Source organism: Mus caroli, unplaced genomic scaffold (genome assembly GCF_978045245.1).
Source record: "Mus caroli unplaced genomic scaffold, Mus_caroli_1 scaffold_2, whole genome shotgun sequence".
NCBI lineage: Eukaryota > Metazoa > Chordata > Mammalia > Rodentia > Muridae > Mus > Mus caroli.
Genome location: NW_028227257.1, coordinates 155172462 through 155184797, shown reverse-complemented (window position 1 = coordinate 155184797; position 12336 = coordinate 155172462). Strand labels below are relative to the sequence as shown.

At 50.8% G+C, this 12336-nt stretch overlaps 2 protein-coding genes across 2 annotated transcripts; both read left to right on the top strand.

The window, feature by feature from the left end:
* The first annotated feature begins 231 nt into the window (after window positions 1-231).
* LOC110290543 (major urinary protein 1-like) lies at window positions 232-3597 on the top strand. The gene is made up of 6 exons (XM_021157100.2): window positions 232-327; window positions 919-1055; window positions 1291-1364; window positions 2247-2354; window positions 2551-2652; window positions 3471-3597. Exons 1-6 carry the CDS (start codon window positions 232-234, stop codon window positions 3488-3490), a joined length of 537 nt encoding a protein of 178 aa, XP_021012759.1. The 3' UTR covers window positions 3491-3597.
* Window positions 3598-5500: 1903 nt separating this feature from the next.
* On the top strand, window positions 5501-9863 carry LOC110308860 (lipocalin 1-like). Its single transcript, XM_085828604.1, has 6 exons — window positions 5501-5662; window positions 6338-6474; window positions 7236-7309; window positions 7518-7625; window positions 8866-8961; window positions 9832-9863. Exons 1-6 carry the CDS (start codon window positions 5516-5518, stop codon window positions 9861-9863), a joined length of 594 nt encoding a protein of 197 aa, XP_085684730.1. The 5' UTR covers window positions 5501-5515.
* Window positions 9864-12336: the final 2473 nt, after the last annotated feature.

The following is a 12336-nucleotide window of genomic DNA, read 5'->3' as shown; positions in this document are numbered from 1 at the left end:
CCAATGAAATGTCACATCTAAAGTGTCCCAGGCTTACCCACTAAGGCACCTCAGTCCAGAAGCCAAGCTAAATAGTGTCCCAGTCCTGGCCTGACATCATCTTCCCCTGAACTCCATGTTCTTCCAAACATGTTGGCTCCTATGGGTGGGGCAGAAGTGAGGGACTTCCTGCTTTGCAACAGTATGTATACAGCCAGTTGGAGCCTCTGTGCATCCACATTGTGAGTGCTCATGCCAAGAAGACACAGCAGAGGAATGAAGCTTCTACTGCTGCTGAGTGTGGGGCTGGGCCTGACCTGGGCCCTGCAGGACTTCCACCCTGAGCAGGTGATGCTCTGGGGTCCCTGGATAAGGCAAGGAGGTACCCCTCATCTCCAGTTATTTTTCCCAGGTCTCTATCACCTTACAAAATTTTGACGGCAACTCACAGCAACGGGGACCGAAGGAGTGGCATTCTACTTGAAGCCAGGGACTCAGAGACACTCTATCAGGTCCCCTGTAGTGTGAGCCTCTTTAAAGCCCCACTACAGCTGGCCAGGCCCAGGAGAAGCCTGGACCCAATAGGATAGGCAGGTAAAGCAGGTCCCCTATTATGTTTACTGAACAGATATGCTAGGCTCTCATATGCTAGAGGACGCCACCGCTCGTTAGAGATCTAGAGAACAGAGGGCCACCACATTCTAACAGTATTCTCCATGGCCAATGGGTATACTGTGCTGGCCTGTATGGTTGGGGTGGTAGTGGTGCAGAGTCAGTAGCCCGAAAGGTTTCTTCTCAGCATATATAAGAGATGAGTTGAGGCCTGTACTCTATGCCTCTGCAGGATATGCTGACTGCTCCTGCTGTAACCCACTGTGAGCCACAGGGGCATGGCTCTCCAGGCTCAGTGGCCAGGATCAAACCTTACTCTGTCTGCAGGTAACAGGACCTTGGCACACCCTCAAGCTGGCTTCCACTGACCGGTCTCTCATTGAGGAAGGAGGTGCCTATCGATGCTTCATGACTGACATTGTCCTCCTGGACAATGGCAACCTGAATGTCACCTACTTCCACAGGTATTTTGGCCTGCCAAGACCTCTGAGGAGGTTCTATGGGGTCACATTCTCCTTACCACCTCCCAGATCCCCAGCAACGCAGGGCTCAGACTCTGAGAAGGCCTTGATGATCCTGATCCTGTTGGGCTGCTCGCTAGAGGCCGGGAAGCCTCTGGGGCTCCATCTGGGAGAGCCAGGTGGCTCTATAGGACCCAGCTCCTATAGGCATGGCTCAGAAGGCCTATTTTCCTCTTAGGAAAGATGGAAAGTGTGTGAAGGAATTCTACATCGCAGAGGAGACTGACACGCCTGGCCACTACACCTTTGAGTGTGAGTGAAGGAAGGTGCTGCTCCCTCCCTGGGTGTCACGGTAGCTCAGGCAGTTGTGGCAGCTTCTGCGGGGCGGATGTGACTGAGCAGAAAGGACAGGGATGGTAACCCCACAGAACTTGCAGCTATATCTTCAGAAATTCAAAATCCAAAAAAAGATGTGGCTCCAAACTGTGCTCCCTCGGTTCCCAGGGCTTCCCACAATCCTCCTGAAACCCAGCATAGAGCTGATCCATTGTCAAATGTCAGGCAGTGGCAGGGAGGCTGGCAGGGGGAAGGGACCCAGGAGCCTCACTCAGCTGAGGCTTTGGAATACTATGTAAGGGTTTCCCTTTGGAACAGATGTTGCTCAGGCTGTGTAGGTGGGTGAGGGGCAGCAGTCCAGATAACAGGAGAAGACAGAGTTGGAGTCCGCTGAGCCCTTCCTCTTCGCTGAATATGCCCTCCCTTCTCTCTGGCCCAGAAAAAGACCCAGTTCAAGAGACTAGAGGAGAGAGGGTTGGGAAGCAGAGCAAGAGAAAGGCTGATAGAGAAACAGAGGCAGGAAACAGAGCGGCTGCCTGGTGCACTTTGCACTCCTGGATCTGCTGGCTACTGTGCGCTGAACATGTGGAGGGAGAGTTAGGCTGTGCCAGTCAGAGAAGTGTAGGCCACCAGGACACACACATGGGCTGGGGGTGGAGACTGGAGACACACACACACACACACACACACACACACACACATGGGCTGGGACAGAGTAAGGACACACACACACACACACACACACACGTACACACACAGGCTGGGGGCAGAGGCAGGCTGTACCAGCTGGAGCGGTGTAGAGTATCAGGACATACATGGGCCCAGCAGACTTTGTGACTATTTGGTTGCTTGTCACAGACCAAGGCAGAAACTCTCTGACTTTTGTGGATGTTACTGAGAACTTCGCCATCATGGACTTGGAAAACCAGAGTGAAGGGGGCACCACCATCGTAATTGAGTTCCACGGTGGGTGCTGTTCCCCCCACAGCCTGAAGACTTCAGGAAATGTTGGGATCTCAAGCTGGAGAGGAGGGTGGGGAGGGTGGGAGGGTGGGGAGGGTGGGAGGGTGGGGAGACCGGGGGCTGGAGCTGCTCTCCCTACTCCAAGTATCCTCCCTACTGACCACTTTGTTCCACTGTGCATTCAATCTGTTGGCTGTAGGCAGGAGTCTGTCCACAGATGAGCTTGGATGGGAACGCTATCTCGTTCACACACGCAGAAGAGGCATCGCACCAGAGAACATTGTGGACCTTTCCTTGTCTCGTAAGCTTCCCATCCTACAGCTTCCTCTCAGTGGGGATGTACTTTTCCTGGGAGCATCAGCAAAGTATGGCTTCCCAGTATAATAGCCAGGGCTTTTAAACGGTGTTGCACCCAGGGCCCAACCTGAATGATAATATTAGTGGGGGCCCAGGATGACTCATGTTATCTCCAGGGCATTGGAGTGTATGGACACACATAACCTTGCATGCATCTTGTGGGTGTGCATGCACATGTACCTCTGTACAAATCTTGCGTGTGTGCAATCTGTATTCCTGGCCACTCATCTGTCAGCCATGCTCATTCATGGTTCTTTCCTCGGGACCCCTGTTCTGCACAAACCCTTGCATGGCTCTGCAGACTAAAGCAGCACTCCCCTTCCCAGGGGCCTCTTGGGTCCAGGCTCTCCCCTCAGTTCTGTCTCCTGACTTTCCAGACTGCCTCTCCACACCCTCGAGAAAGCAGGGTGGGCCCTATTAACCCTTGTCCACCATAGCAGCACAATGTGGGAAGAGATTTCCTAGGTCCCTTAAAACCCTCACCCTAAGAATCACACTCTTAGGTGGGGACAAGGGCTCAGGGGTTGGGGGACCTGTGGAATTATGGCCCTGGTGGCAAACTTGGTTGACCTCATTGCTTTTCCTGGGTGTGGAAGGCCTAGGAGATAAGAACACATGGTGATGGTAGGAAGAAGGCTGGACCCTAGGAGGAAGAAACTGAGGAAAAACTCCAGGGCACTGGTCTGGAGCCATGAGCTCCCTTAGACTGCGCAAGTTCTTGTAACTGTTGGATCATTCACAGAGCATCTCTGCCTTCCCCAGGTCGATGTGACACACACTAGTCAACATTTCCATGACCCACATCTCTTGAAGCTTCTGCCTTCCAACACTGACCCACCCTTCTTCGTGTAGTAAATAAACTCAGTATCTGCTCAAGACCTCCAGTGCTCTCTTGGATGTACCCAAAGGCCACAGGGCTCCTCTGCTCAGAAGGTGCTCTCCCAGGGAGGGGTGGCACTCACCTAGCTTCTGTCGGGGGAGGGGGGAGTGGAAGGAAAAGTGTCCCTAGGTAGAAATCTAATGTCCAGGGCAGCAGCTGGGCTCTGAGGGGCCACAGGGACTTTGGGATCCCTGAGGTTGAGCTTTCCAGGACAAATCTGGAGAAGAGCCATCCGTGTACATCTGAGCAAGCAAACTTGAATGGCCCAAGGGGGCTGGGAGAGGTGTCATTGCTACCTCACTATGGTCTTTGACCAGCCTCCCTTCCCAGAACCTGGACCAGCTATTATGGAATCAGCCAAGGCCAAATCAACCATGGGCAGGGATGTTCTGTCCTCTAGGGCACAGGGGACACATCATGAGGTCTCTCAAAATCTTAATTATTTTGGCCAGGAGTGGAGGGTAAGACAATACCAGGGGAGCTGTGCATACACAAAAAGATATGCAGGTTAGGCCAGGCCCTCCCTGTATGAGCTTCTGACCTTTCCTGATAAGTGACCATTTCCTGCTTCAGAAGTCAACTTAACTATGAAATTAAGGAGTGGGCAAGCAGCTGGTTGATGTCAGCTAACTCAACCAATGGGAAGCTGGACCTCTTGTTACCCATGACCAGCTATTACTTCATCAGAGCCAAAGATGGAGCCTGCCCCTGTGTGCAGCTCTCTGGAGTGTCCCTGAACCAGGTCCCTGCAGAACAAAAGAGGTCAGAGCCTGGGAAAAGGGCCAGAGAAGCAGACAGTGCAGAGGAACGTGTCTTTTTGGCATGAGCTGGATGGGAGAGGCTGATTCAGACCTATGCTGCCACTGTGAATGAGACCACCTGGGGTGGAGCCTCATTCTACTGCTCTGTCACCTGCCTCTAGCTGAGAGGCTGAACCTGTCTTCCTGAGACATTCCTGAGTTAGCTGACAACCTGTGGAATTGGCGAACATAATAAATAATGTTAACAGCTCTGACAGACTAAGTGCTAACAACTTAGCAACAAAGCATCAAGAAGCCTGCATGGCAGGGGATGGGCCTCCGCCCTTTTATAAGCACAGACTCTTAGTAAACATTGGGCCTTGATCAGAAATCTGTCTTGGTCTCATTTCTTCTCTTGCCCTGGCCTCCAGCTTGTGTGGCCAACGGTGGCTACAGAGAACTGCTCTTGGCCCCAGGCGCCATGACACTGGTGGGGGGTTGCTGTTGGCCTTCAATATAGACCTGGCCCAGGAGAATCTGAAAAAGGTGCCAGTGAACCAGACCATATAAAGCGAGTAGCATCAAGGAGTGAGCAAACCTGGGGTCTGACTCTAAGGCAAAGGAAGACACTAAAACAGTCCATGTTGTCCTGGACACATGGGACAGAGTAGCCACGAGGCTGGGAGTGAAGGTTGCTGAGCGACATCCATAATAAACAGGTACAGTAAAAGCCCCCACTGGCCAGACACTCACATTCCAGTGCCGTCCAGAGAGACTATCTATATGTGCCCACGCTTCCCTTCACAATCCAGGGAAGAAAGGATCTATCTGAATGTGAAGTGAACAAGGATGTAGAAGGGTCCTTTCACTCCTGCTCTTGTGACCAGTGGCTGGGACACACCAGGAGGATGGCAGACCTGGGGATAAGGGGCTACACCCTGAGGTGGTAAGAGACATGCCTACAGTCTTTGGTAGCCTAGCCACTAGCCTCTCCCTGGGCTCGTAGGACAGACTCCAAATGTGGTTAAGCTGCCCCAACAGGCTCACCATGTTTTTGCCTCACTAACTTGAGTGGCACTCGGCTCTGTGTCAGTCCTAGGGAAGACTGGAATGTGCAGGGTTTGGAGGTCACCTAGGCTGGCCAGCAACTGCTTAGGGAAAGAGGGCTACTTAGGGTGTTCTCAGAGATGGAGAGCCACTGGGTCCCACTGCTCTTGGCCCCAGGTGCCATGGCACTGGTGAGGGTGTGGGTGCTGGTTTTGGCCTTCAATACAGACCTGGCCCAGAAGAATCTAGAAGAGGTGCCAGTGCAGCTAGACTTTGATGCACATAAGGTAAGTGTCATGGCCAGGCCGACTCAGTGCTGGGATAAGGATGGGGTGCAGGGTCACACTGAGGGTATGTTCCATCTGGGAGCAGAGGCTTAGGCAGCATGGCCTTCAGGAGCTCTGGCAGACACAGGGAGCATTATCTGGGGTCCTTTTCTGGGTAATTGAATCTTATGATCTGAGAGCAGTCTCAACATCTGTAGAGTCTTGGCTATGGAAGCAGAGTCACAGCTAGGATGACATGTAGTAAGTACAAAGTATGTCTGGTCTCCTGTCAGCCTCTGCTTATCCATCCCTGCATCTTGGTGCTCATAATCAGTGAGAACTGGGGATAGCACCAGGCTGGGAGGGTTAGTGGGAACAATTCCAAGCCATGATGACTCTGAGGAGCAGAGGTAAGGGGGGGATGAAAGGGTGGGGGAGGGCACTGAGGAAGGGGACAGAGAGGGAAGGAAAGCTAGAGGAAAGTGGAGATGAGTGTTTCTACATAGGAAGCCACAGCTTGTCCTCTGCCCTGGGACCTCTAGAAATTCACTGATATTGGGGGATGGGGTTGGCCAGTATACATTCTGGGAACCTGTGCTCACCTACTGACTGGGCCTAGAGGCATATTGTCTGTACATTGAGACTGGAAGCTCAGAATTGGCTGTCTCTCTGATCCCCATGCCCACACCCCTACAGGTAGAAGGACGTTGGTTTACCATCCAGCTGGCCTCTAGCCTCAGGAACCTGGTCTTGACCACTGACCCCCTGAGACTTTCTCTCCACTCCATTTGGACCAGAAGCAGTGGGGATGTGGACTTTGTGCTGTATGAGAAGTGAGTCTGTCTACGTAGTAACTCTTATCTCATGCTCAGAGCCCTGAGGGGTTAGTAAGCACTGGTGGCCAGAGGGACAGTGGTCTTCTGCCCCTTGGCTGAAGGCTATGGCTTGCAAAATGCAGGACCCAAGACTTAAGAGAAAGAGCTGGCAGAAAAGGCACACAGTCAGCTGCCTAGCCTGACTGACATGCCCTTTGGTGCAGACCATGTGACCCTGCCTCAGGCCATGGAGGAACCTCAAGTCTGCTTCTTTTATGTGCAATTCTTGCTATCTGAGTCATGAAGTTACCTGAGCTTAGTGGCACATATCTTCAATCCCAGATTTGTGAAGTAGAAGCAGGATGATATGGAATTTAAGGTCATCCTTAGCTATATAATGAGTTCACGAACAGGCTGGGCCCCAGGAAACACGGACCATGTCTGTATAAAGCAGGAGAAGCCACAGACAAACAGGTCAGAGTCCTGATCCCAACACCCAACTTTCAAAGAACAGTCTGGGCTCAGCATCTTCTGGGAAGTCTGGGTCCATGCAACTGTGAATCAGACCCCATTCCACTACTTCCAGTGAGCAGCACCTGTGGCTACCACCCTCTCTCTCCATCTCTCTAGCTCTAATAAAGGCTGCTCCCAAACATTGGGAGCTGAGGACCTTGGGGAGGTATTCAGGGCTCTCAGACAGATCACAGCCAATGTTTCTCTGGGTCCTGAGCCAGCTACACTCTCAGGCAGAGGTATATATAAATGTCTCTTCTTTCTAGAGGAGAGGGGCTGTGCACAGGATTTAATGTTACCGTCCACCCAACTGGGTTCCAAGGCCAGTACCAAGGAACCTGTGAGTACTTCATAGGAAACCTGAGTCCCCTGTGGAAGAGGGAGGTCCAGCTCAGGAGCCAGGTATCCTTCACAGAGGCAAACATCTGGAGAAGCTGCCAGCTTTGGGCAGGCTACACATCCTTTGAGTAATATCATGTTTACTACGGGGAGGTGGAGTCCTGGGGACAAAGGCAGAGGCATTATATGTCACACCTTGTTCTCCGCAGTTAATGGGAGCAGATTGCACATCCATTTTGTCAGCACTGACTATGACACCCTCATTCTTTATGTACGTGTTCAAGACAATGAGGTTGTCAACCTGTGGGCACTTCTGGGTAAGTAACAGCTCTCCCCAGCACTGACTTCTGTGTCTGGGTCCTGTAGGTAGGTTTTGGTCATTCCCTCATCTGACCAGAGACTTTCTGTCTGGAAGGGGAGTCTCACAGTGGCTGTACTGAGGGCGTGGGCAGCTCTAAGCTTCAAGCAGGCATTCCACTGTCTGGCACAACACACTCTCACACTCATTCACTCTCTCGTTCACCTCACAAGCACCAAATGTCTGGTGTCACAGTGTGCTGCTGTGCTGGGGGTTGGGATTAGTAGAAACTGGGTCCTTTCAGGTTCCCCCAAAGGACAGTATCGGGGAGGAGGGGCTTATGAGGAGGTGCCAAGCAGCTGTTGCAGCTTAAAGACTGGAGGTACGTGGGGTTGGCCACAGCCAGGGTTCTGGATGACACTGAGGCTAGGCAAGAGCCTTGAGCTCTGAGAAGGATGAGGAGTGGGGTAGTGCAGATGTCAGTGCAGGGGTGAGGTTGGGCTCTCTGGGGTCTCCTTGGCAAGGACACAGGCCTCACTTGTTTGTTAGAGTGACATTACCTGTGCTAGAACCAGACCTGTCTCTGTCCCCTTTTCCTTTCTTCTGTGTTAGGAATAGAAATCATACTGGGCGTGTTCTCTATAGAAGTTAGATCTGCTTCTTCCTTCCTGATCCCAGAAATAAGACTCAGACTCACAATATATTTACAAATACCTTGGCCATATAGCTAGGCTCTTCTCTGTCTAGATCATGACTTGAAATATCCTATTTAATTTAACCTACATTGTACCACATGGCTGGTTGCCTATGCATCCATCTTGACACATCTTCCCTGGGCGAATCTTTCAGCTGTTTCTATTCTAGAATTCTTTCTGCCTCCCAGATGTTACACCTCCCATTTCCTGCCTAAGCCATAGACCATCAGATTTATTTCTGACAGGTGCCACATACATACAGACATAAGATACTCTCTCTACAATTCTCTACCAATTGGGCCACATTGATTGCCCCAGACATGCTTTGAGAGGCAACAACAAAGGGACTGTTGTAATCACTGACAGAGAGAGGTAACTGGGGAGATGGCACTGCCATTCAGCTGACCCCAACATATGCCCTGCACCTCAGAAGGAGACCGGTGTCAGGCAACTGACAGTCAGGTGCTCTGTGCGCTGCCTGGGCTCTGCTGCCTCCTTGTTTACCCAGAAGAAGATCAGAGTGCTCAGAGAGCTTCACCCTCACTGCCAGCCCTCTAATTTCAGCAAGAAGAATTCTTGAAGATCCCATGTGGCTGGGCAAATACCTGGGATTTGTGGAGAAATTCCACCTTCAAAAGTCCCTCGTCTTCAACATAGCTGGTAAGAGCGGCCCTCCAGCTGCTTCGGGACTGTGTAAGGGGCACCTCCCTTTTTCATCCAGTCCATGATGCAATAACAACATGAGAACAGCCGTCACCATGTTGCTTTTCTGGCCAGACCTGTGTTAGGTGGCTCCCCTGCCAGGCCTCCCATGGTGCCTTGAGACACAATGATGAGGCACATACTGACTCTGTGCCACGGATGTGGCTTTGAGACAGCGAGGGAGAGGGGCACAGCTAGGAAGGGGGCCTGGGTGTGACCCAGATCTCAGGGTCTCGAATGGAGCCCTTTTGCTCCACCATTCAGGATGGCATTTAATTGATCAACATACATACAGCCATGTCTGTTCTGAGAATTTAACAACACATGGAACAAGACAGGCTTACTCAAGTTCAGGTCACACCTAATCAGACAGCAGAAGATGAGCTAGACTGTGACTGAGCTATTTGTCAGGAACACTGGCTGCAAGGTCTCCTTCCATATGCAGAGGTCAGGAAGGGTGTCCTAAGAGAAACTCAAGCCTCCCTGAAAGAGGGACCACACTGGGATATGAGGGGATGAACCATTACCAGACCACTGGGGTGGGGGGAGACAGGAGGCAGGGCAAGGGGGTGGGAGACAGGAGGCAGGGCTCGGGGAGGAAGACAGGAGGCAGGGCTGGGGAGACAGGAGGCAGGGCTGAGGGGGAAGACAGGAGGCAGGGCTGAGGGGGGAAGACAGGAGGCAGGGCTAGTGCTGGGGTGGGGGGAGACAGGAGGCAGGGCAGTCTTGGGGACTCAGCATCTCCATATTGTGATTGCTTTCTTGGCTGACAGATTTGAAAGTAAACACGTGAAGACTTTAATCACCCCTTTCTCTTCTTCTCCACAGACCAGTGTCCCCTAGATGAGGCCACTGCTTGACACTTCCACTTGAGTCCCTCCACCTTCTGCTGCTTCAGCCTCCTTCCATTTTCTCACCATGGCCAGCAGCTCAGGAAGTCCCTCTGTCCCTCCTAGGGGCCTGGAGCCCTGAGCCTGGAGCCTGGAGCTGAGCCCTGCCAGCTTTGCCTTTCCTCACCCACTTTCTCTCTGTGGTAATCAATCCCACCAAACATAAAAATAGACACCCAAGGCTCCCAGCTTGGTCTACGGCTGAAGGAATGTTCTGGAGGCTTGAAAGAAGGCGAGCAAACCTATGTGTTCAGAAAACGCCCCATCCTTGCACACAAAAATGTTTCTTGAGGGATGAGGAGTGGCTCAGGGGCAGGATGCTTGCCCAACACACTCAAGACCATCTTTGGTAGCAAGTAAAAAGAGTAATTTGAATACAAAGAGATGTGACATTCCTGTGTTGCCTTCAGTGTTTCAGAAAGCATGACCCTCTCTCTGTGATAAAGTAGAGCAATAAAACTGACACAGAATTTTAATATACATCCTATAAAGTGGAGAAAAGGGCCAAAACGGTGTTGCTGGTGTCTTGGTTACCATTCTATCACTGTGAAGAGACACCAGGACCAAGGCAATGCTTGGAAAAGCAAGCGTTTAATTGGGGCTGTCTTATAGTTTTAGAAGCTTAGTCCATTATTATCATGGTGGGATGGGTGTGACACTGGATTGGTGGTTACATTTTGATCTGCAAGGAGAGAGACAGAGAGAGAAGCTGGACCTGGTGTAGGCTTTTGAAACTGTAAATTCCTCTCTGAGTGACACACTTCCTCCAAGGCCACACCTTCTAATCTTTCTAATCCTTTCCAGCAGTCCCACTGCATCTGTGAGCCCATGGGGGCCATTTGTATTCAAACCACCACAGCTGGCATTGCTGATTCGGCATGAGGTAGTGGTTTTGTTTTGTTTCTGGGTTTTGTTTGTTTTTGGTGTGTGTGTGTGTGTGTGTGTGTGTGTGTGTGTTTCACCACCAAAGACCAGAAGAGATTTTCGGATGCCCTGGAGCTGGACTTATAGTATAGGTAGTTATGACACCTCAGTATGGGTGCTGAGAATTGAACTCAGGTCCTCTGCAAGAGCAGCAGCATGATCTTACTCATGAGCTGTCTCAGCAGTATGAGAAGATAGTTTTTCTGTGGTCACAAGAAACTCTATCATTTTCCCCAATCTCTAGCCACAGTCTTTGCATTCTTCGGGTATACCTCATTCCTTCCCAAATTCCCCATCTTGTTGGATCAGGACACAGTCATAACTAATGAACATCCTGGGGCTTGAGTCTGCCCCTTTGTGATTACAGACTTTGTCATGCTTGCAACTTCCCAGCTCTCTGAAACAAGCAACAGGCATTAGCTAGAAGGGAGAGGGGCCCGGAGATTCCTTGTGTCTGTAACTCTGAGAGCTGACATAATGAAAACAGACCATAACGATTTATTTCTCACAATATGATAAAGATTTCATAACCCTCAAGTTACTCTACACACTAAGCAATTCCGTGTCCGGTCCTAAGCACTCTTCCCTGATGGAGGGTAAATAAGGTCCACCCACTCCTCACAAGGTACCAGTGGCAAACCTAAGCTCAGCTGTCAAGGATCATGCAAAAGTGATAACAAATAGCTTTAGAACTCGTGGAATACAACTCACTGATTAGCACAATTATGATGGGTGTGCCTCAGAGAGGTACCACTGAGGACAATGTGTCCTGAGGACGCCATGCTGTTGTATAGAGTTTTGCTCTGCTTGTTGCCTTTCTGAAGTGGAAACTTCTAGTTACTTTGGAAAGTTAGTTACGTCAAATGATGTTTTGCTGGGACATACAGGTGAAAGGATGTCTTGCTGAAGCAAACACATGAAAGGCTGTTTTCCTGAAGCAGACACAGGTGAAAGGATGTTTTAATATAGCAAACACATGAAAGTAGGCTTGATGGAGTATGACCTCAAAGACAATGGGAGATGAGAATTGAGCCTTGGTTTTGGTTTGCTCCACCTTGCTATATCTCACTAAGGACATACATGCATTGGTTCACCTTACATAGCGTTGTTGAGCTCAGCTTGTGGTAATGTTGCCACTGAGAGAAACTGGAAGCAGCTTCCGCAGCCTTGCCTCAGGCCAGTTGGTGATTCTAGAAATTTCCCTAGAATCGAATGACAGCTTCTTGGTGTCTGCTTGCTGAAAGGACTGGACTGTAGCTGCCAGTTCGTGCCTGGTGTCTGCCTGCCGAGAGGACTGGTCTGCAGCTGCTGAGTTGTATTTGGTGTTTGCTACAGGACAGAACTTCTGTCCAAGAAGATCGAGCTTACCCCCAAAGGACTATTGCTGAACAGGTCCACTTCCCCCGTATTTTAATAGCTCTTCTCTTCCATTACCTTGTTGCATGTAGTTTTAAAATCGCTACAGCCTTTTACCAGAACCCAGGACCCTCTACTGTGCTACTAGACCCTCTCGGCTTTC